We start from the raw sequence: 25,245 nt of genomic DNA on the forward strand, positions 1-25,245 counted from the left end.
TTCCCTGAAACTGTTTCATTAAGAAGTCACTTAGTATATTTCAAACTCTATTTCTGTATCAAATAAAATGATGCATTTAACTGAATTAAAAGATATAAGGAGCTATACAAAGGTAAAATTATATTATAGGATAATAATGTAGTCTTGCCAACATTTTTTTTTCTTCTTCCTGTCTATTAATGGTGCTTTGTGCCCAAGCTTATCTTGTTTAACCCCCTAAAATGGTTCTAAGTATAGCTATCATTATGATTAGGACCTTCATAACAACTTCCCAAAGCTGTTTCTTGATGCCTTCCTTCAATTTCTACTTACACTCCAGTTCTGACTATCTGTAAAACATCTTCATTTAAATGTTATATTAACATTTCAAACACAAGGTAAAAAAGCTAAACTTGAGTTATTCTGTAATACTTTAACCAAGTGTTTATATTATGATTCAATCAAATAAGCATTTGAAATATTTATAGAACAAAAATATGTTCAGTTTTTTTACCCTGTGTTTGATTTGACTAAATCATAATACTTTAGCTAAAAAGATATAACTACAAACTAGGTTTGTTGTTTATTTTCTAATTCTTTTTACCCTTTGAAAATTCATGAAACATAAAGACCTAAATAAGTATATTTTGAAACATCTGCATTCTTATGTCTGCTAAAGAATATTTTTCTGGGGGACGCCTGTGTGGCTCAGTGGGTTAAGCCGCTGCCTTCCACTCAGGTCACGATCCCAGAGTTCTGGGATGGAGTTCCGCATCAGGCTCCTTGCTCAGCATGGAGCCTGCCTCTCTCCGCCTGCTTGTGTGCTTTCGCTCTCTCTCCTTCTGACAAATAAATAAATCAAATCTTAAAAAAAAAAAAAAAAAAAAGAATATATTCCTGGGGTGCCCAGGGTAGCTCAGTCGGTTAAGTGTCGGACTCTTGGTTTTGGCTCAGGTCAGGATCTCAGGGTCAGACTGTGCTCAGTGTGTAGTCTGAGAGTCTCTCCTTTGCCCTCTGCCTCTCCCCTCATTTGCACGCACATGCACTCTCTCTCTCTCTAAAATAAATAATATATATATATTAGGTTATATATATATTTCTGTATTATCATCTTATAATTGTATTACAATCTTATAATTTGGGAATTATTTATATTTACAGAAATAGAGACTAAGATGCTCTTGTGGCAAAAATGCAGCATTTGGATTCTGTATCTACAGCTGTCTGCTCTGGAGCCTTGCACAACCATTAAGTAGAATGCTTAATGGCATTTAACAAACATTAATTTAATTTCATTTTATTTGGCCTTGCCATTAGTAAACTATAATTGCTTACCACAGTGCTATTGTAAGCACTAATTCATACTTATAAATGCTCTAAAGAGAGTATTCTTTGATACTGTGCTACATATTGGCAAGGTCCCAACCTTCCTAGGGTGTCATTCCTTTATTTTTCCCAAGATTAGGACAGAGGCTTCAAGAGTATGACTGCAAACCCAAAATAACCACCATCCCTGCTCCCTTTAAGCCAACAGCCCTCTTGCTGAGTATCCTAGTCTTCAAGTACCGATATGTATCTACCATGATCTCTGCTACAGACTTAAGAAACAACTCTGAAGAAAAAAAAAGAGTAAATAAAACTATAAAATCTACAAAGTACGTTTCCAGTGAAAGGATATAACCTGATGCTCTTGAATAAAACTAGTATCGCTTTAGAATCGCCAAGTTTCATCATGTTAGTATATACTAGATATGGTTCTTGTTGCTACTGTCTAGCCAGAGTCTGAAAACTCTCAGGATCTTTCCAAAGGTTTAATTACCAGTGACATGTGACCGAGAATCTAACCAAGAATGTTATACACAAGAGCTGAAAATGCTAAAGTTTTCATGTTATGTGACTGTATCAGGAGTTACATTCATTTAAGGGACAGAGTTACTTGAGCTGGTATGTTACAAATCAATGGTTCATGATGGGGCTCAGCTCTATTATCACAAACATTCAGCACCTATTATGTGCTAGCATTAAATTATGAAAATCCGGGCGCCTGGGTGGCTCAGTGGGTTAAGCCGCTGCCTTCGGCTCAGGTCATGATCTCAGGGTCCTGGGATCGAGTCCCGCATCGGGCTCTCTGCTCAGCAGGGAGCCTGCTTCCTCCTCTCTCTCTCTGCCTGCCGCTCTGCCTACTTGTAATCTCTCTCTGTCAAATAAATAAATAAAATCTTTATAAATAAATAAATAAATAAATAGTGAAAATCCACCAAAAGCAAGCCAAATACCTAATGAACAAAAAGTGGGTCCACTAACCAACAAAAGAGATTTAAAGACATTACCCAAAGGAAGGAGTAAATAAATAAATAAATTAATTAATTAATTAAAGATTTCTGGAATATCCAAAAGATCCTTTATAAAGACCATAAAATTAGGGACGCCTGGGTGACTCAGCTGGTTAAGCTACTGCCTTTGGCTCAGGTCATGATCCCGGGTCCTGGGATCAAGTCTCACATTGGGCTCCTTGCTCAGCGGGGAGACTGCTTCTCTCTCTGCCTCTGCCTGCCACTCTGCCTGCTTATGCTCCCTCTCTCCCTCTCTCTTTGACAAATAAATAAATAAAATCTTAAAAAAAAAATACCATAAAATTGATAAGCCACTATAATTAACTCAGAAGGCAGTATAAAAGGAAAAGAATCTAGAATTAGCTATGTAGATTAATGAGTGTATTCATATTGGAAATAATTACTTCTAGATATCATCATTATCAAGCTATGTGATTTATCATCATTACTGATGGGGTTCAGAACATACTGTCCCAAAATATGGCACTCTGGCATAATGGATATTAAGACCTTGCTAAGTTTCCCCAGTTTACTACTCTTAGCTAAGACCCTTCTGTTCTATCATGTTTTGCCACAACTTTCTACTCTTCATCAAAACTAGCATAAAAACATTCAGGTTTAGGGAACCTGGGTGTGCAGCTGGTTAAGCACCTGACTCTTGGTTTTGGCTCAGGTCCTGATATCCATGTTATGAGATTAAGCCCTGTGTCAGGCTCCACGCTCAACATGGAGTCTGCTTAAGAGTCTCTCTCCCTCTCCCTCTGGCCCTCCTGTTCATGCTCTCTTTCTCTCTCAAATAAATCTTTAAAAAAAAAATTCACATTAAACAATTTCTTTGGGTTTTTATTTTCTTATAAAGGCTCTCATCTCATGTAAAACTTTTATTAAATAATTCTGATTTTCTCTTGTTAATTTGTCTTTATCAGTCAAATTTACAGGGCCCCAGCCAGAAAGCCAAAGAGGGTAGTAGAAAAAAGATTTTTTTCTTCCTCTATAGTTTTAGTGACCATGAAGGAACAGCTGAGAAACCTCACAATCCCTAGAGACCATAGCTAAAAATCCTGGGGCAACTGACGAAGGCCAGCAAAAGGGAAGAATTCTTACCAAAGTCAGTCTCCTGGATTTTTGTCTCTTGTCTGGTCAAGAAAGGAAGGGGAACTTCTCCTTATGCCTTCTTTTCCAAATTCAGATTAGCAGGAGAAAAACATTTTTAAGAATTAGTTCTTTGGACTGCGACTGTCATGAATTTGGTTTTGGATACCCACTGGGTCACTGATCCTTAAGCCTCCCAGAAAAAGTCACTGTTTTCCTGTCTCTTTGTCTTTAGTGTCCTTTGTCATAAGGAGTTTCTTTATACCACCTGTAAGGACAACAAAAAGTCTTAACTTGTGTAGGCTATCTTTGGGAATAACTCTGTCTCTTAAAGGTGTCTGCATCTTTTGCATCTTCTTTGAGGATACTTCTTGCATCTACAGTTAAGCCATAAAAAAGGCTTGCTGGTCACACTAAAATAGGTACACCTTTGAAGAGTTGGACTTTTATATCTAAAAGGATTTTTAGGGGCACCTGTCTGGCTCAGTTAGTAGAACACAAGGCTCAGAATCATGAGTTCAAGCCTATAAAAAAATTTTAAAAAAGAAAATAATTTTTAGAGGGCACTCACCTTAAACAATGTCCTAATGGTACCTACAGTTAGATCAGATTGGTGAAAGAAAAAGGGTTGTATGACTGGTCTGAGAAGGAGAAACAAATACCAAAAAAAAACTCCCTTAAGATTAGGAGGTAAGGAGCATCTGGGTGGTTCAGTTGGTTTAAGCAGGTTAAGCATCTGACTCTTGGTTTTGGCTCAAGTCAGGATCCCAGGGTCATGAGATCGAGTTCTGCCTCTGGCTACGGTGCTAAGCACTGTAGAGAATCTCTCTACTCACTTCTTGAAAAGCTCTCTTCCTCTGCCCCTCCCACCTGCGCATGCACGGTGCTCTCTTTCTCTCTCTCACACACACACAAATTAATAAATCTTTAAAAAGAGAGAGAGAGAGAGAGATTAGGAGGTAAGATCATACTCAGAGCAGGCTTTAGATTTATGCTAACACAGATAGCCAAGAAATAGTGATAACAAAGGGCCCAGAAAATATACAGGCCTTTCCATGCTAAGCCCCTTGCAAATACATTTTGAATTTCCAGCAAAGAAGTCATTAGATTGTTGTGTAGTTTGGGTTTTTTTTGTTTTTAGATTTTTAGATTTTACTTTATTTATCTGACAGAGAGGGGGAAGCTCTCTCCGCTGAGCAGAGAGCCCGATGAGGGATCCCAGGACCATGAGATCATGACCTGAGACAAAGACAGAGGCTTAACCCACTAAGCCACCCAGGCGCCCCTGTATTTGTTGCACAGTTTTAAAAAAAAGCAGGTGGGCAGGGGTAGATGGTAGATAGAGCCTGGCTGGCTCGGTCAGTAGAGCATGTGACTCAATCTCAGGGCTGTGAATTCAAGCCCCAGGTTGGGTGCAGAGATTACTTTAAAAAATTAAAAATTTTTAAAAAAAAGAGAAAGAGAGAGAGAGAAACATAATACTCATGTTAGATTACTGATAATAGGCAAACATTGCCCTGAATTCCATCGTAGAGAAAACTGTCACATCCTTTCTCTACTGCCTTAGAAAGATAAATTCTCTACCCTATCTTCTCCAGGATCTGACAGGCAACTCTTTGAAATGCATACTTCCAAAGAGATAACTCTTGCTGTCCAACCCAAAGGAAAAAAATTAAAGATGCATTTTGTAAACAAATTGCTACTTGACTTGTTTCCAGAGTCCCTTGTCCAAAATTTAGTCCACAGCCTCCAAAAGATTATATCAAGGATGAATGAAGATCTTAAAAGGTTTCTCCACAAATAATAGTTTAAAAAAAAAAAAAAGCTTTTGCAATCATTGAGCAGGTAACCTTAACTTTTCCATCTGTCGGAAACATATTTGGAGTAAAAAATTAAAGTGGGTGCCTGGGTGACTCATTCAGTTAAGCGTCTGACTTTGGCTCAGGTCAGGATTGATGGTCCTGGGATGGAGCCCTGCGTCAGGCTCAGGCCCAGGGGGGGACTCGGTTTCTCCAAGTCCTCCCCCCACCTGTGCGTGCATGCTCCTGTGCTCACTCTCTCTCAAATAAATAGATAAAATCTTTTAAAAAATAATAGTAGGGGTACCTAGGTGGCTCAGTGGGTTAAGTCTCTGCCTTCGACTCAGGTCATGATCCCAGAGTCCTGGGATCGAGCTCCACATGGGGCTCTCTGCTCAGTGGAGAGCCTGCTTCCTGCTCACCCCCCACCCGCTCTGCCTGCTGTTCTGCCTACTTGTGATCTCTCTCTGTCAAATAAATAAATAAAATCTTTAAAAAATAAAAATTAAAAAATAATAGTAATACTGGGGTTAAAATGAGAATCAACTCTTACATAAATTGATGAATTGTAAATGTATATTTATACCTAAGTCATGATAAAGATTTAGAATGAAAACTGTAACATTTCTATTTGCATCTCTCTGTGTGTTTTATGTTTGCGTGTGTATATATATGAATATGTTAAATATACATGTTATTTTTCTAACTCCAGATGCTATTAGCAAACTAATTTATAAAATCCTTTAAAGCAGTTCTAGTAAAGTTGGCCTAAAGATAAACAAGTGCTTATATAAATTAAGTATTCCTAAAATTCTCGGAAGTACAGAAACTAATCTAAATGTTCTTTACAAGTTCATGTGATACAGACTAATCTTTGATAAAAAAGGCCAGTTTAAAATTTTGGTTCTATGTTCATTGATTATAACTCTCAACAGCAATTAAATGGGAATTCTCCCCAAAATAACCACAGATTTGACACAGTCCTTATCAAAACCTTGGCAAGGTTTTTTATAAAAATTGACAAGTTTATCCTAAAATTTGTATGGAAATTTAAAGGGCCTAAGGTAGTCAAAATAATTCCAAAAAAGAACAACAAAATAGGAGCATTCATATTATCCAATTCCAGTACTTACTCTAAAGCTACAGTAATCAAGAAGAGTACAGTATTTACATCATGATAAACAAGCAGACCATTGGAACAGAATATAGTGCCCAGAAATAAACCCATACATCTACAGACAAATGACAGTCAACAATAGTGTTAAGCCAATTCAATAGCCAAAGGAGAGTCTTCAGAAAAAGGTGCTGGGACAACCAGATATCTATATAAAGGAAAAAAGATGAGGTCCATTTATCTTACCCCAGACCAAAAAAAAAAAAAAAAAAAAAAATTAAAAAAAAGGGGATCAAAAACCAAAAAAAAAAAAAAAAAAAAAAAAAATGAGGCCCATTTTTCTTACCCCAAACAAAAAAAAAAAAAAAAAAAAAAATTGACTCACAGTGGATCACAGACCTAAATATAAAATCTGAAACTATAAAACTGCTAGAAGAACTCATAGGAGAGCACTTTTGTGCACGTGAATTCACACCAAAAGCATCATCTATTTAAAAGGTAATAAACTGGACTTTATCAAAATTAAAACCATTAGCTCTTCAAAACCCATCATTAGGAAAATGAAAAGACAGGCCACAGATAAAGAGAAGATATTTGCAAATATATGGGGCTTGTATTTAGGATATAGAAAAAATTCCTACAACTTAAGAAGAAAACAGCCCAACTTAAAGATGGACAAATGCTCTGAATAGACAATTCACCAAAGATACACAAAAGGCTAATAAACATAAGATGCTCAACATCACCAGTCATGGAGAAATGTAAACTAAAACCATAATAATATAGCACTACATAACCACTAAAATGGTTATAATAATAATAGTAAAAAAAAAAGCCAAATGTTGGCAAGAGTGTAAAGAAACTGAAATACTCATATATTGCTAGTATAATGTAATGTTATATGATCACTTCAGAAAAGTTCACCATTTTCTTTTCTTTTCTTTTTTTTAAGATTTTATTTATTTATTTGATAGACAGACATCACAAGTAGGCAGAAAGGCAGGCAGAGAGAGAGGGGGAAGCAGGCTCCCTGCTGAGCAGAGAGCCTGATGCAGGGCTTGATCCCAGGACCCTGAGATCATGACCTGAGCTGAAGGCAGAGGCCTTAACTCACTGAGCCACCCAGGCTCAGTGGTTTAAACTTTTTTTTTTTTTTTTTTAGATTTTTTTTTTTAATCTGACAGAGATCACAAGTAGGCAGAGAGGCAAGCAGAGAGAGAGGAGGAAGCAGGCTCCCTGCAGAGCAGAGAGCCCGATGTGGGGCTCGATCCCAGGACCCTGGGATCATGACCTGAGCCGAAGGCAGAGGCTTAACCCACTGAGCCACCCAGGTGCCCCTGGTTTAACCTTTTTTAAAAAGTTAAACATAAACATAATACATGACCCATCAATTCCACTTCTAGATATCTGTCCAAGAGAAATTAAAACTTATGTCCACACAAAGACTTATCCATGACTGTTCAGGGCAGCATTATTCAAAATAGCCAAAAGCTGGAAATAATCTAAAAAAAATCTATCAACTAGTAAAGTGATAAATAAAATGTTGTATATCTATACAATGGAATGTCATTTGACAGTAAAAAGGAAAAACTACCAGTATATGAATGAACCTCAAAAATATTACCTTATGTGAAAAAGCCAGAGACACAAGAGACAGTATATTGTATGATTCACTTCCAGAAAAGGCAAATGTATAAAGAAAGCAAATCAGTAAATACCTGGGACAGAAAGTGGGAGCAGAGATTTACTGCAAATGGGCAATAGGGGTTTCTGGGAGAAAGAGAACTGTTCCCAAAGTAGATTGTGGTGTGATTTTAAAACTCTACCCATTTCATATTCATTAGGATGGTTATTATGATAAAGAAACAAGCAAGTGTTATTGAGGATATAGAAAAATTAGAATGCTTGTACACTGTTAATAATAATATAAAATGAGGAGCGCCTGCCTGGGTGGCTCAATCAGTTGAGTGGCAAGCTCTTGATTCTGGCTCAGGTCATGATCTCAGGATCCTGGAATCAAGCCCTGGATCAAGTTCCATGCTCAGCAGGGAGTCTGAGGATTCTCTCTCTCTCTCTCTCTCTCTCTCTCTCTCCCTCTCTCTGCCTCTATCCCCCATTCACATGCTTTCTCTAGAATAAATAAATCTTTCTTTAAAAATATGTATATATATAAAATGATGGGGGTGCCTGGCTGGCTCAATCAGAAGAATATGCAGTTCCTGATCTTGTGGTTTTGAGTTCAAGCCCTATGTTGGGTGCAGAGATTACTTAAATAAATAAACTTTATATATACATATATATATATATACACAATGAAGCACTACATAATAGTTAACACGACTCAACTAGAAAATCTACATTTATCAGACCTTAAAACTCAAAGTTGAGTGAAAAAAGTAGGTTGCATAACAGTATCTGCTCTGTAGTACCACTTATGTTAAGTTTATAAACACACAAAACAATGTTATATATTGTTTATCAATATACAATTGATATTGGTAATATATAGCAAAGGTGTTAAAACATGAAGGGGAACAACAAACCACAAAGTTTGGACAGCAGTTAACGTCTATGATGGAGGGAGAGAAAAGAAAATAGGGAATAAATAGAGAAGGCATACAAAAGGCTCCTCAATTTTATATACAATGTTTTAGGTCTTTAAAAGCATCTACAGAAAATTTTGCAAAATGCCAGCATTTGTTAAATTGGGCAGCGTGTACAATTTTCTCAGTACTCTTCCATATGCTTGAAAAAAATTTTAACAGGCTTTTGGTCAAATGAAAACATATACATGTACCAGACAGCAAGAGAAAAATATTTATCTTTTTGGAACCTACATTTGTAAAACTCTTCTAGCAACGTCTCTCTGGTGCCTAACACCCTTAGTGTGATAAAAACTTTCCACTTTTTAGGCATAAACATGCTACACGTGTCAGAGTCTCTCCTTTTCCCTAACAAGATACTTCTCACAAAATGCTGCCCAAGGAACTAAAAACTCTGGCTTTGTTGATACCAGTGATCTCTTAATCAAACAACAATCAATGTGCCATCCTCAGCCAAAATCAGAACAGCTTAAAAATCTTTCAATTTACAACTAAATTACTCCCCTGAGTCATCCTTAAGTTTCATCACATGTCTTATGTAAACCTATACTATGAATGACCCAAGAGGTAAAAAGACTAAAATTACACCTCTTTCTAGTTTTAACATAATTTTCCCTCTCTGCCCTACATTCTTCAGTCCCACATACCCACAGAGGACTCAGTATGAGCCCTCCACGTAAGTGCAGTATTTCTGGATCTTCCAATCCTGGGAAGATTTATGTGACTCAGCGACGAGAAGTGTGTTCATTAGTACCAAGGGGAACTGAACATGGAACTCTGCTTAACCAGCGATCTAGAATGCAAGCTCCTGAGAGAAAATAAGAGAAGAATGACTTTTCCATCCAAGCACGATGAGTATATCAAACTGAAAATGATGTCTAGGAACAAGCAGCTCCAGAACAGGAATTCAAATAAAACTGGCTTTGTGATATTCACTTTTTTTTTTTTTTTTTTTTTTTTAATTCACTGTTCTGTAGACCCAGTGGCAGTCAGTCTGTTTTTCCTTCACTTTCTGGCTCAGTTAAAAGTATCTTAAAGAGTATACTTGCCCCTTCTCCTCAAAAATATGGAAAAAACTACTCAAGTCTTATGAAAATCTGAGTTGTCAGCATTACTTGTTGGGTGTCTGTGTGTGTATGTGTGTCTGTTGGGGGGTGGCCTCCAGGGTTTACGTGATCTGTGTGGGATATCTCTGTGGGTACCTGTAGGGAACTCTATGTATGAGGTCTCTCTATAGGTGTGGATATGGGTCTATGTGTGCGAAGGGTTTGGGTAGAGGGGTTTTGGAGGCTTCGGTTTTATGTGAAGGATCTGTGTATGTCTATCTTTGTGTATCTGTGCCTGTCTGTGGTTCTATGTCTCTAGCAAGTTTTTTTTTTTTTTAAAGATTTTATTTAATTATTTGACAGAGATCACAAGTAGGCAGAGAGGCAGGGAGAGAGAGAGGAAGAAGCAGGCTCCCTGCTGAGCAGAGCACCTGATATGGGGCTTCATCCCAGGACTCTGGGATCATGACCTGAGCCAGAGGCAGAGACTTTAACCCACTGAGCCACCCAGATGCCCCTCTAGCAAGTATTTTATTTTATTTTATTTTTTTAAATATTTTATTTATTTATTTGAAAAGAGAGAGACACACACAGCAAGAGAGGGAATACAAGCAGGAGTGGGAGAGGGAGAAGCGGGCTTTCCACCAAGCAGGGAACCCAATGTGGGGCTGGATCCAGGACCCTGAGATCATGACCTGAGCAGAAGACAGACACTTAACGACTGAGCTACCCAGACACCCTATTACAAGTATTTTAATAAGCTTTAGTATACATTTCTATCCTTCCAAAAAAAACCCTGAAAGGATTTTCTTGCCTCTCTACAGTGAGGTTTCATGTGACAAGCATGAATAAGACCAACTGCTAAGCCAGTATTACTCAACAATGGGCTAAAAAAAAACTAAGGTTCTGTTGGGTTTACATCAGTACAGACCCAGAGTTGCCCGAGATTGTACATTCCTAACAAGTTCCTAGGGGATGCCAATTCTTCTGGTCATGGACCAGTTTCAACAGCAAGGATATAAAGGATTCCAGACTTAATAAACTGTCCCTAACTATACTTCCCATGTACATCTTCCACAGTATCCTCTGACTGACATATGTATCAGATCAGCTTGAGTGTTCTACATCTGACCACAAGTTAGAAGTTACCATTTTGTTTTGTATACAAATTTGTGAGTTTGGTTTGAATGAACCAGCCCTAAGAGGTGAACAACCTCTAAGTGTACTAAAAGTGTGAATTTTAGAACATGTAAAGTTGGAAAATGGAAATTTCATAAAGCTTCTGCTATACTGTGAAACCTCTTGAGTAGGCAACCAACAACTTCTCCTGAGGTGATATACCTCAAATGTCAGTACTGACCTCTCCAAACTGCAACAATTACTGCTTCCAGTGTTGCTTGTATCAAACCATATCGTATTTCTTTATTTTCATATCTGCATTCCCTACTGTCTCCTTGATTTAATAGTCCTATCACTCAGCAGTGTTTAGCACACAGTACATAAAAGGTCTTTGCACAAAAGAAGTTCATAACACATTAGCGAGATTATTAAAGTATCCAGAAATAGTAAAGTTGCTTCCCTATTTCTTTTTTTTTTTTTTTTTAGATTTTATTTATTTATTTATTTATTTGACACAGAGAGAGAGAGAGAACAAGCAGGCAAAGCAGCAGGCAAAGGGAAAGGGAGAAGCAGGCTCTCCACTGAGCAGGGAGCCCAATGCGGGACTCAATCCCAGGACAGATCCTAGGATCATGACCTGAGCGGAAGGCAGCTGCTTAACTGACTGAGCCACCCAGGCACCCCATTTGTTCCCTATTTCTATAATATAGTCCAGCAAAGGCCTTAAAAAGGAAATAGCATCAGACCCATCATCTTTTCTCCCTTACAGAAACAATAGATATTAATGTAGTAAAAATTCCTATTCCATTTCTGTCTCCCCAAAGCAGAGTCACCCATGACTAGATTCCATGTCAAGCTTTATCCAATAATTTTACTGAAGAAGACACCTTATTTACCTGCGAGGAAAAGAAGTCTTTCTTCAACCTAAAGGAGGTAATATTAACTTTGAAAGGTAGAAGCAAAAAAAGAAAGAAAAAAAAATGTAATGTAGATGCACACAATTGTGGAATCAGGGCAAAATTTTTTCTTCCTACAGTCTCATTATATGTACTCAATTCCTGGCAATGCCTTATAAAAAATAAGGTGTCATTTTGAAAAAGAACCACACATTTCTCCAACTTAGTATAATTGCAGAAGGTAAGTTCCTCTGTAGACCACTGCAGAAGAGAATGTATATCTGAGATATCACTGAGGCTCCAATTTCTATCAAAACATAAATTTAGATCCACTAAACAATAATAAACATTTATAATTATGTTTGCTTATAAGCAATAAATAAAATTTGCTACAATAGCAATTACTTTTACGAATAACTCATTATAAGCACTTAGTACAGCCAGGAACGCAATTTTTTAGTGTCATTCTTGAGTTAAATAGTCTTTAATCAAAAGTTACATCTATATGTCCAACTAAAGGCAACGAAATAAAAACAGTGGAGAAGTTAAAGAAAAAGAAACAGAAAACAAACCTGAAAAAGTAAAATATTAAATTTTATTTGGGGACAAATAGAGCTATCTTATATCACAAATAGTCCCTATCTTACATTATGAACAAAAATGAACTCCAGTCTATTCCAGATGGGCTGAGGACCAAGATGTAATAAACACATCCATAAAAACAGTTGAAGAAAATATTAAACAATTTGTTTATAAACCTGGGGTAGAAAAGGCCATTCTAAGACACAAAATGTTTAAGCCCTGAAGAAAAATATTTCCCAATCTGACTACATAAAAACTTTTAAAATTATAAACAAAGTGACAAGTCAGTAAGAAATAAAATAGAAAAAAATCTACAAAAGAGTAAAGAATTCCTACAAGCTGACATTGAAAACAGAAGTCAGTAGGAAGGCAGAGATCATCTATTTTGTTCACTGCTATATCCCTAGCATTAATAAATACTGTTAAGTAAGAAAAAACACTAATAAAAAAACAGTAACAATTTTCCTCATAAAAGACATAAAAATATCCTGTGGTTGGTAAAGGTGTGGTGAAAGGGCTGTCTTGTTTATAGTTAGTTAATGTGTAAAACGGTACTACATTTTTGAAGGCAACAAGACACGCATAAAGTTTAAAATATGGATTATTGGGGAAAGGGGGTGGTGGGATGGGTGAGCCTGGTGGCGGTATTAAGGAGGGTACGTCTTGCATGGAGCACTGGGTGTGGTGCATAAACAACGAATCTTGGAATACTGAAAAAATAAAATATAAAAATAATAATAATAAAATAGAGTAAAATATGGATTATCTTTCAACTCCAGAATTTTGCTTTTAGGTATCTACCCTAGAAAAACACTTACTATACAGGTACACACAAACACACACATATATACACGAATATAGGTATTTACGACAGCACTATTAAGGAAAAAAAATCAAGTTAAATATGCATCAACAGAAGAGTGATTTAATAAACAACAATGGTATGGACTTTGGAAATTAATTCAGTCAAAAAGACTAAGATAGGAGTGCTTGGGTGGCTCAGTGGGTTAAGCCTCTGTTTTCAGCCACATCTGGCTCTCTGCTCGGCAGGGAGCCTACTTCCCCCTCTCTCTCTGCCTGCTTCTCTGCCTACTTGTGATCTCTCTCTGTCAAATAAATAAATAAAATCTTTAAAAAAATAAAAAAAGACTAAGATCTATATATATTGATATGGAAAGAGCTCCAAGCCGGCGGGGGGGGGGGGGGGACCTGCAAATATAAAGTATACTTTTATTTATAGGCAAGTTATTATAAAACTACAAATTTCTCTATGTGCAAATAAGAATGTAAAGTAAAAAAAAAAAAAAAAAATCATGAAAGATTAATTGATGGGTAGCAGAAGTCACCTGTGGAGAGGGCAATGAGACTGGCTGAGGACCAAGGAAGGACTTCTGCCTTATTAAGCAAAATTATTTTATAAGAAAATATTCAGGCATGACTTGTGCAATTAAAAACAATTTTTTTTTAAAGATTTATTTATTTATTTATTTGACAGAGAGAAATCACAAGTAGGCAGAGAGGCAGGCAGAGAGAGAGAGAGGAGGAAGCAGGCTCCCTGCTGAGCAGAGAGCCCGATGCGGGACTCGATCCCAGGACCCTGAGATCATGACCTGAGCCGAAGGCAGCGGCTTAACCACTGAGCCACCCAGGCGCCCTAAAAACAATTTTTTAAAGGAAAGAAAATTATAATGTAAACACCATTTAACTGATACGAAGAAAATAAGAACATATTTTAGGGATTAGACAAAAATACCATTTTGGACACATTAATTTTGAAGTCCAACTTCAAGCAGGCAGTTGGGCACACATAAGATTGGCATTTGGAAGAGGTGTCTTAGCTAAACAAATAGCTGTTGGGATGTAGATGACACTTGGGATGTAGATGACACTTAAAGGCATAGGAATGGTATAGATGACTTAGGGAGAAAACACAATGGAAGAGCAGACAGCTCAGGATCAAGGAGAAAGAGCCAACAAAGGAGACTGAGAAGGAGCGGCCAGAAAAATAGGAAAACTAATAAAGAGCTGTGTCATGGAAGCAAAAGAGGAAAATGTCTAGGTGAGAAGTTGGTATCAAATGCTACCAAGGTCTTGACGAGGTCTGAAAAAACAGACTGCTATGTTTCCCAAACTGATGGGACATTAGCAATGTTAGCAAGAGGATTTTATTCTGGCCAGAGCATTAAGGTGGGAGTGAGTTAAAGAGCTTGCGGAAAGAAGAAAATGTACATAGTGTGTGCTGAAAACTCCTTTAATAAGCTTAGCTATGAAAGGGAGTAGAAAGTTAGGACAGAAGCAGAAGGAAGATATAGGGGTTAGAGGATGGGGTTTTCAAAATGGGAGAGATTAAATCGAGTTGGAATACTGTAGGAACAGCTTTAGCAGAAAGAGGAAATAATCAAAGGAAGAAGTTCTTTAAGACAGAAGAATGTGATTAGAGCACCTGTAGAGAGATAGGCCTCTGACAGGTGCGAAGGAGAAAAAGACGAGCCCTAGATGCAGGTAGGTTTGTCGATTTGGGAGGTATAGAGATGAAGAATTCCCTTTTGGTGGCTCCTGTTTTAATACTAAAGTATAAGGTACACCACTGGTTTAAAAAGAACACGTGAGAGATGAGAAATCAAGACAGTATGAAACAGTCATTTGAAGTGGGTAAGAAAGTGAACTTACTAGAGAAATGAATAATACTGTTAGGCGATGCTGATTATGCACATGAGGTTGACAATTATGAATTCAGTGACATCATTCTGCCTGGTTTTCTGATTTTCTCTAGCAACTCTCAGCTCCATCGTTCAGCTCTCAGGGTGGAGAACATGCTTCAGGGCCACAGAGCTAAAAAACAGCACCCAAAATCATACACAGAATGGGGTTGGCAAAGACATGATCACTAATGTTAAACAGGAGACGCTGAGGCTTGGGTTACACCATCATAGTTCTGAATACCAGGTGTCACACTAACGATTCCTCCACTGTTGCCCCCGTAACTTGATCTTGCTGCTAGAGGCTGATGCTACTTGGGGGTTTACTGATAATGGAGGGGGAAGTTGGAGAGGACTTGGTGAAAAGATCTGGGGGAACTCGATCAGCTAAGAGGAAGAGGAGAGTGGTAAGGGAGTGAGTATTAGAAGATAATGGATAACTGGACGTCAGATAGTAAATAAGGTAAAGAGATGTGAGGGATGGTGGTTTGGGCCTTCTCCCTGAGGACTGTAGATTCTGAAATCCAAAATGTTGCAGAGTGGTCTTCGCAGCAGCCTAGGTGCAGGAGCTTAAGCAGATTTCACATGGGAATCTGGTCAGAGAAGGAGGGGCTGGCAGTGTGGCAAAGCCTCCCACCGTTGCTATGAGCAATGTTTCATCTCACTAACCCCAAAGGCATTACAGACTGGCAAAGCCTCAAGCAAGTTAATTATTCTCTTTGAGCCTATATTTTCTCATCTGTAAAATAAAGAGAATAATATTTATCTGATAAAGTTGTTATAAGGATTAAATGAAAAAAGATAGCTCTCTGGCAGAGAGTAAGCATTCAGTAAATGGCAGCCAGAAGTGAAGAGTCATAACTGAAGCCAAGAGAATAGTGTCCAGGAAAAGGTAGTTAACAGTACTAAAGCTGTTAGAGTGATCCACAGGGTACACATAGCTCTGCAGGAGATAAGCTTATAGGGAAGATGAAGTCAGTTTTAGCCTCAGGTTACTCAACTCTCAATGACAGCTCTGCAGTATTCAGAAAGGCTCTAAGGAAAAGCCTAATTTATGGTCAACCAGCTCTAGAACTTCTCTACCCTACCTTAATACAGGTTCTGAGCTTAGAAAAACCAGGTGCCCCAAACCAATATATTTCTACTGATAGAACCTTTAAGAATAGGAAATCACTAGCTTATTAATGCTGTACAAGTGTCTAGTGTCCAAGAAGAAAATGGCTAACTGAATTGTTGCAGGATATAGCTGGGGAACAGGGGACTAAAAATCATAGATATCATGTCTTAAGTTATTTAATTTAATCAAAATACTTTTAGGCTCAGAAGTGTAACAGAAGAAATTTCAGTCTACCACTTTTTCCTCTGTTTTGCTCGAACTCGCAGGCCACAGGTCATTCAGACTATAAAAAGCTCCTACAAATTCCATAGAAACCTGATCAAGCTTACTTAACCTTTTATTGGGTAAATGGAATTTCAGCTCCTCTAACTGTGCATACCACCTGAACATGATGGCAGAGTGATGAATCAGGGCAACTGTCAGGACTGTTCTCCCACCCGCCTCAGTTGTACTTCCCTCAATTATTTTAACAAAGGCTACCATGAGAGAAACCGCTTATTCTTTATAAACTCAACTCGACAAGGAGCCTAAATAAAATTTTCAATAAATCTTTTTTTCCCCTTTCATTGCGGGATAGAGAAACTTTTCCTGTAATTAAAAAAAAAAATCTCATTCTCCCTTCTTCACGAATTATCCATTTCTTCAATTAACTGGACAAGACATCAAATATACAACTGCAACTTCAGCTCTGACCAACGTCCCAAAACACCTCCTAATGTTCAGTCTTTCCCAGGTCTGAGGAGAAAAGAAGTCACAAATTATACTAATCCAAAATATGGGCTACTTTCCCAGAAAAGTCATAAATGTTCAAATATATGGTTAAGACCATTAAACAAGCTCAATGAATAAAAAGAAACTGCCACTGCCTGTTAGTGAAATAACAAAAACATCCACAAAAAGTATACAAATTAGCTAAGATTTTAAAAATTCAGTCTGAGCTTTGCAACAGGGAAATGAAACTTCAAATGAAAAGCAAGAGAGTCTGGGCTCTGGAGTCAAACAGATTAGAGTTCTGTTAGCTCCATCACATTACTGAATGTGTAACCTAAGGCAAATTTCTTAATTCTGAAACTCTTGTTTCCTCAATAAAACAAAGAGAACAGGGGCGCCTGGGTGGCTCAGTGGGTTAAGCCACTGCCTTCGGCTCAGGTCATGATCTCAGGGTCCTGGGATCGAGTCCCGCATCGGGCTCTCTGCTCGGCAGGGAGCCTGCTTCCCTCTCTCTCTCTTTGCCTGCCTCTCTGTCTACTTGTGATTTCTCTCTGTCAAATAAATAAATAAAATCTTTAAAAAAAAAAAAAACAAAAAAAACAAAGAGAACACTACCTATCTGAGAGCTCTTACAAGGATTAAGTAAAATAGTGCATGCAAGACTCTAACACAGTGCCTGGTATATAGCCGGAATATATAACAACGTACTACTCCTAATTTTCAAAAGGCTTAATCAGAGACTCATTCATAAAGAAAGCAGGACTTAACAGGAAAAAAATTGTTAGTTGGACAGAGCAGAAGAGCATATTCTTAGGTCCTTCAGATTTATTTATAACTTTAAAAATAAGAATACATTTTTAAAAAATAAGGATAAATTTATCAAACTGTCAGTAAATTGATGTAGAAATGCATCATTGATCTTGGAACACTTTTTTATATATAAGATACTCTTCTTCCTTATAATTTTACAATTTTTTTCCCTGTCCTATTTCTAGAACTCTGACTCAGACCCTCTTCACTTTGGTTTCGGAGCAACCTAAACCTTAGGCCAGACAAGCATACCTTAGAGTTCAATAAGTATTCTGAAAGATTTCTGAGCAAAGACCAGAATCCTGCATCTAAAAATTTAGAAAGAATCAGTGTGGTGTAATAAAAAAGACATGGGCTTTGGAAATAGGTAAAGGTTTAAAACAGATTTAAGTCCTATCTCTGCAACTTACTAGATATACAACCTTGGGCAAGGCACTTTATCTCTCAGGACCTCATATTTTATCTGTAACAAGGAGATAATGCCACCTGTATCTCAATGTGTTACTGTCAAAATTAGAAAAATGCGTATAATAATTCCTGGAATAGAAAAGGCCAATGAATGGTAAATCATATTCAGATCAATCTGCCAACTGTCTTACTGAACATTTTGTAAGGCTGTACTTTCCTAACTGGCAAAAGGAGTCATACTGTTCCCACATTCCCATGCCTATAACCAAAAGGTTCCATTTTAGTAATCTATAATTAACCAAATCAAGAGCTTAAAGAATTCAGGGCAAGAAAGAACTAACATGGCTCAACTCATTCTCTGCTGACAGAAACAAATCCAATGTAAAGTGGATACGTTTGCCAAAAAAAAAAAAAAAAGTCTGCTTGAACATGATCATTACCAATACTGATGTAAGCACAAACCTGCAGTTCTTGGGCTTGCAGCCTTACTGTCAGAAAGTTTGAACTCTCCTGAAATAAATCCTCGCATGCCTTGTTTTCCTTGCTGTGCTATGACACTCTTACTAACCCATTTTTAAGAACACTGGAAAGAAATCTTCTCAACTAGTACTACTGCCTTCACTTGGAATTTATCTTTCCATTTCACAAATCACTGCTTACAGAGATTTTTTGGTTGGGTTCACTTGATAAGAGCTTATGAAGAAAAACATTAATACAAATTTATGATAGCCAGCATGACAAGATCTGGTCCCCATAGCACCACAAGTTACAAGATGGAGGCAGGAGCCAAAGATAAGATGTGACTAAGTAACCTGCAAACCATATGTTCATTTTTATTAACTACTGCTCTTGGGAATTCTGGCTCTTATAAAAAGTTTATTTCCCTTGTGTGGCTAAGCAGAGTAACAGAAGAAAACTGATGACAAATACATGAATAGTGCAAGGGAAACCATCAACATAAAATGTAACTTAAGATAAATAAGCTTGTATGTGACAGTTAAAGCAGTAGTTACCAATTACACAGCCAAAGGCAGCTATTTCAAGCCCCAGTTCTCCCAGTCCCTCCCTACAGTAAAAGCAGAAGGGTGCCGCGGTCATAATGATTATTTAAATAAACAATCTAAGAATCAACAAAGACTCAACAAATCAAAATGTCACACTGCAGTCCCTTAGTGAGGTGACTTTCAACCGGGGGAAAGAAGGGCAGTCTCTTGCACTTATTTTAATTGAGTCAATTCAATACCAAGAAAGTTAAAGATTCTGTCCCCAAAATGGAGCTCAGCAATGCCTTTAGTTGTGTCATACAGCTGTATCTTTGCCCAGATCTTCAACTGTTTAACTTCAGCAAAAGTTGTTTTCTGGTTGCAATTAACATTGTAAGGCAAGCTCAGCCCTGTCTTCCATAGCCTTGAGGCTGCTGAGTAAATCTAGAATCATGGAATCTACATTCTGATGTTGGATAAACAGGAAGAAGGTGGTTCTTGACAAGGAAAATGGTCAAGAAGCACATCTAGATTTAAGAAAAAACAGACTGATATGCTGGCCTGTGATTTTTTTAACTTCTTTGTATAGAATCTATTGAATAGGGCGTACCTTTCAGGAGAGGTCACAAGGGCATGCACTTAAATCATGATGGGAGGACAAACAAAAGAAAATCATCCTTAATAATAATAGCATATGTGCCAAGTTCAATGCTAAAGCCCTTTACAAATATTTCTAATCCTCAATCATTATTAATATCCTCATTTTATACAAGCAAATTAAGACTCAAAGAACTTAGAAATAGCTAGTTAGTGAAGATACGAGTATTGAGACCCAGGTCTGCCTGACTGTAAATCCCATGCCCTAAAAGTAATTTGTTAAACTCTATTATCCTCAAGAGATCTAATCAAATTATAGATTTTACACGAAAAGATCCCTAATCACAGGAAAAAGATTAGGCCAAACTTATAAAGCAACTCAACCAGTCAGAAATGTTTCAGTACTAAAGCTGTTAGAGTGATCCACAGGTACTACCAATGTGTTACTACCAATGTAGGACCTGTGCTGCCTAGGACCTGTGCTGCCTCCTACAACTCCCCCCCACACACACCCCCCACCCTCCCCCCACCCTACAGGAGTTTCATACTGCAAATGACATGGACACTGTCCTAAAACAGAATTAAACAAATTCCTTTAGTCTTGCATCTGACATCATCTATCTCCTACATCTAGGGAATTAGAATGAAAGGGTTATGTCCTTTACACCTTAATCATGAGACTATTACAACAAAAGTTAGGCTGAAAGCAGAGTTCCAATTCAGCTGGGTCTTACACAGTGAAACCATCCGAGACTTCACATCACTTTACTGCTGTTCTGACAAAGCAATTAAAAACCATATGCAACAATTAAAAAAAAAAACATAAATCACTGTGTTCATATTATGTCTTGGAAATTAAGAGCCATAAATCCCTCTTTTTACGATCCATCTTTGTCTTCTCCAACATTTGCCCCCTTTTTCCTGTGCTGATTTAGCTGTGAGAGGAGAGACACACCACGGATGGCCAACTGTAAGGGTAATACTGGAGTATCACACATCTAGACTCACTTCTTGGTGTTCTCAGACTATACTGGCTCTTCAGAGCTGTGTCTGGAAGGAGCTGAAGAATGAGACAGCCTCACAATGACTGCCTTTCCCCAAAGTAGAAGCGTTTCTTCCTAACACTTCCAGATCATAATAAAGGAACCAATGAAACAATCATTCTCTCCGCACACAGTCTAATAATCCTGGTGGCCAACTACTAAGCAGAGGGGGCGAATCTCGGAAGAGAAAAGAGTGAAAGAGACTCTCTCCATTCAGAGAAGATGCAAGGATACTGCAGCATCTGGAACGAAGGGCACAGCATCAGTACTGCTCTACGGAAGCGGTTGGCCACAGAAAGGCAGAAAGTCATCCTCTGTACGGAAACCAGGCGACAGGATTTCAATGAGAGGTTAACTACTGCTTACTCGTTCTCTAAATAGAAAAGATGTGTCCACCCTTATTGCTGGGTGAACTCTCAGAAACCGTAAGGTTTGTCTATACCATCGGGGTCTTCTCCCTGAATAGTCTGGAATATAACCCATGGGAGTGTGCTGTGTGCGGGGGCGAAGGATAGTATTAGGTGCCTCCCCTCCCCTGCCTATTCCAAGTAGTAGCGGAGAGCGCTACCTCCATGTTACTCATCGCGAAGTACGGCCGTGCCACCGGGAGTCTTCGTTCCCCAGCACCGGGCGCAGGTGAGGGGATCTGTGAGAGCGCGGATCTGAGGGGAAAGGGGCTCTCTCGGCAAGTACGATCGGAAGAGAGGGCGTGGAGGGTGGTGCTGCCCTGCCGCGAGGATCTGCGGTTCCCCTCCCTCCTCCCTCTCTCCGCGAGAGGCAGCCCGGCCCCAATACCTTCTTGACTGTGCGCGGCGCCTCGGTGACGGTGCCGTCGGGGCTAACCAGGGCCTCGCCGCCGTCGCGGTGCCTCTGGTGCTGGTGATGAGGGTCGCTCCGCTTCATGGCCGACGCCTGAGGCACTTTCCCGGCGGCAGGGCTGAGAGCGGCGGCGGGCCCCGAGCCCGGGCCGGGGGCCGGGGGCCGCTCCGCGGCGGGAGCTGGAGCCTCAGGGTCCCCGCCGCCTGCCGGGGGGGCCATGGCACTCACAGCCGCGGTGCTCAGTCCCAGTTGCGGCTCCGCCTCAGAGGGGCTCAGGTCCTTCAGCTCCACCTCAGGCACCTTCGCGGCAGCCGCTGCTGACACGACCTGCACCGACATCACCGCCTCTACTGCAACCGCCGGCTCAGACTCCAGCTCCGGCTCCCGCTCGGCCCCGCCTCCCGCCTCCCTTCCCCTTCCCTCCCCCATTCCCCCACTCCTCCCCTCCATCGCCTCCGCTCCCACCCCCTTCCTCCGCCCGCCCGCCCGCCGGCCAGCCAGCCCCAGCCTCTCCCGCCCCACCCCGCCCGGCCCCGCCCCGCCCCGGCCTGGCCAGGCTCGGCTCGCGCGCGAGGCGCCACGGAACCTGTAGTGCGCTTGCTCCGGGCAGCACGCGGCCAGAAGACTGTGGGACCTCAGCCCCCGACCTACACTGCGAGCCGGCGGGGGCGGGGCCCGTGATGTCTCCTGGGAGCCGTAGTCCCAGTGGCCCTGCTTCTGGCTAGTGGGATTCTGTAAGAGAGATGGAGCTCTAGCACCCGCGACTAACGGAATGGAAAGGAGTGAGATTACATGACACGACGTAGAGGATGGGGAAGAAAGTCTCCTCAGGAGTTGCGGCTTCCGGGAAAGGAAAGCCAGGAACCCTAGGGTTGGAAAGGTGGTTGGGGAGAGGAATGACTCCCTACCCTGACAGCCAAGAATTTCCTCCGTCGGTGAGCGTCTGTGATCACGTGACCCGGCATTTAAAGGAAAAGCGGAGGCGTCACGTGGAGAGAGTGCGGGCCCAAGGCTTAAAGAAGCTTGATTTTTCCATTTCTTTGAAGTCGGGACCCCAACACACCTTTCCGAATTTTAATGGCTGTGTTTGTATAAGGAATAAAAATAGGACCTTACCTGCTGTGGCAAATCCTGGCGCGTTTTGAGTTTGGAAGTTTCAAATCAGCCTAAAAAAGAAGTTAGGTATCGCCAGGTCCAAATTTCCAAAACTGAGGAATAATACATAGCCTTAAGCAAGGCCAAATCTGATCTATTAATTCTGCTGGGAAAATAATATAAAATTCGGATAAATACATAAGCAGAGAGGCATTAACTACAAAATGAACAGAGAGTTCCTTAAGTGATGAGATTTGAGATGACTTTTTACTTTGTAGTTTTACGGGGTTTTTTCGAGGTTTTAGATAGTTTATTGATGTCAAAGTAGGTTTGGCAGATAAAACTTTTGTTTTATTTTAAAAGCTATAAGCACAAAGACGTGTAGCGGTTTTATTTTCAGTAACAAAAAGGTTTTGAAACTACTTTAATGGCCAGCAATAGGGATGGTTACAACCTTGAAAATTAAGTCTGCCAGGAACTTTTTTTAATGATGGAGAGAAATAAATGCTTATGATTAGATAATATTTTTAAAAGCCGATACAAAATTTCACATTCCATAAGATTTTACTCTGTAAATAATATTTGAAAAAAATACGCTGGGGCCTGGATGGCTCCATCTCAGTTAAGTATCTGTCATCTGCTTAGGTCATGATCCCAGGGTCCTGGGGTCTCACTCCCTGCTCAGCAAGGAATCTGCTTCTCTTTTTCCCTCTGACACTATACCCTCTCTGGTGCTTGCTCTCTCTCAAATAAATAAATCCTGATAAAAAGAAAAAAAAATCCTAAAATGCAATTGACTGACAGATTATGGGTTAGGTTATTTATCTCTATTCTCAGGGAAACTGGGGCAAAGGGAAATCTTACCAGTGTATGGTTGTTCAGAGAGTAGGCAGTAGCTCTGGCAATCCCAAAAGACCTCTGGGCATCTAGCCTTTAGAGTAACTTAAATTTTCCCTGGCAGAGAGAGGCAGAAATCATCTGCCTTGATCTCCTACTTCCCTGTGCTTCAGCTGTCATGGGAAATCTGTTCATTTGTGGAGTTGTTTTACCCTGAATGGAGTCTTTTGTATCCTCGTCTTCGAATTTATGCCTAACACTATGCGTTGGAAGACATGTGAGCATTGCCATTTCCACAAAGCCCACAAGTCCACCAGACCCAAGGGCTTCTTAAGGTTTCTTTTCACACTGTAGCTTTCAGAATTTCCTTCCTGTTATAAAGAAACAGCTCAGAGCTTCATCCTCCAGCTGTCGGAGCAGAGATTAGCAGCTCTATAACTGATTTCTTTCTTCCCCCTAATACACAAGGGACCTGTGGTACAACCACCTGGCATGTGTTGGAGCTCATAGACAGCAGCTGCCTACCTGGACTGCCACTAGAATTGATTACTGAAGGGAGGCATTAATTCCTCAGTGGGATGTGGTTACAAAACCTAAGGAGTTGGAACGCTGGAGAGAAACTCATATTCATCCTTTATTTATCCAAGCACCCTCCAATGGTCAGGACCAAACACGAGGGCACACTCCTCGGCCATTCCCAACTCTATCCTACACACCTGCTGCTCCTGCTGTCTTTGTTACTGAGGGACACCAGGCACAGCTGAAGATGGAAATGCCATGCTGGATACAGGATGCTTAAGCACAAGTTTATGAAAGATTTATTTGTTAGTTTGTTTTTCCAAGTTCAAAAGATACAAGAGTATTTTATGAAAAGTAAATCATCTTCAGTTCCTCTCCTTGCAGGCAACCAGTTAAGTTTCATCTGCATCTTTCTGGAAATATTCTATATGTTTATGTATGTATTCTCCTTCTCACAAATAGTAGCCAGGAGCCTTGTTGCTTTCACTGAACAATGGAGATCGCAAACCCAGGGCATTATGTATAATTGGAAGGGTCCTCTAATCCTCATATTGTAAAAATGAGGTGAATAACTGAAGTTAAAATGATTTACTTAGAGTCCTTTCAAATTTAAAAGCAGATTCAGGAGCAGAAGTCAAAGTTCTATGTACTGCAAGATCACCTAACCAATAAGAAGTATGGGATTGGGGAGTCACTGAGTACATGTGGTCCATGACTTCTCACTGGGTATGGAGGGTCTTGTGTTTCTATATGTCACTCTCCTTCCTCTGGATCTTAAAGCTTCACCCAAATGTCCAGCCAATGCTCCACCAAAATTTCTTCTGTGTTTACAAGCTGCTTGTTCAGATAGTCATCCACAGATCCCAGGTAGCCTTTGTACTCCATTTCTGATTTAGGTTTCATCACACTGCCTTTCCTGTTGTTGTTGTTGTAAAGGTTTTATTTATTTATTTGAGAAAGAGAGTACCAGCAGGGGAAATGGAAGAGGGAGAAGCAGGCTCCCTGGTAATCAGGGTGCCCGATGTGGGGCTCGTTCCCAGGACC

General features: G+C 39.7%; 1 protein-coding gene across 2 annotated transcripts in view; it reads right to left on the reverse strand.

The window, feature by feature from the left end:
* AHCYL2 (adenosylhomocysteinase like 2) overlaps positions 1 to 22,167 on the reverse strand; it is a 161,976-nt gene extending 139,809 nt beyond the window's left edge. For both annotated transcript variants that reach the window (XM_059396422.1, XM_059396421.1), the window contains exon 1: positions 21,727 to 22,167. In XM_059396422.1, coding sequence (XP_059252405.1) covers positions 21,727 to 22,089 — 363 coding nt within the window. In that variant the 5' untranslated portion in view covers positions 22,090 to 22,167. The remainder of the gene's footprint in view (positions 1 to 21,726) is intronic.
* Positions 22,168 to 25,245: the final 3,078 nt, after the last annotated feature.

This window comes from Mustela nigripes, chromosome 4 (assembly GCF_022355385.1).
Source record: "Mustela nigripes isolate SB6536 chromosome 4, MUSNIG.SB6536, whole genome shotgun sequence".
NCBI lineage: Eukaryota > Metazoa > Chordata > Mammalia > Carnivora > Mustelidae > Mustela > Mustela nigripes.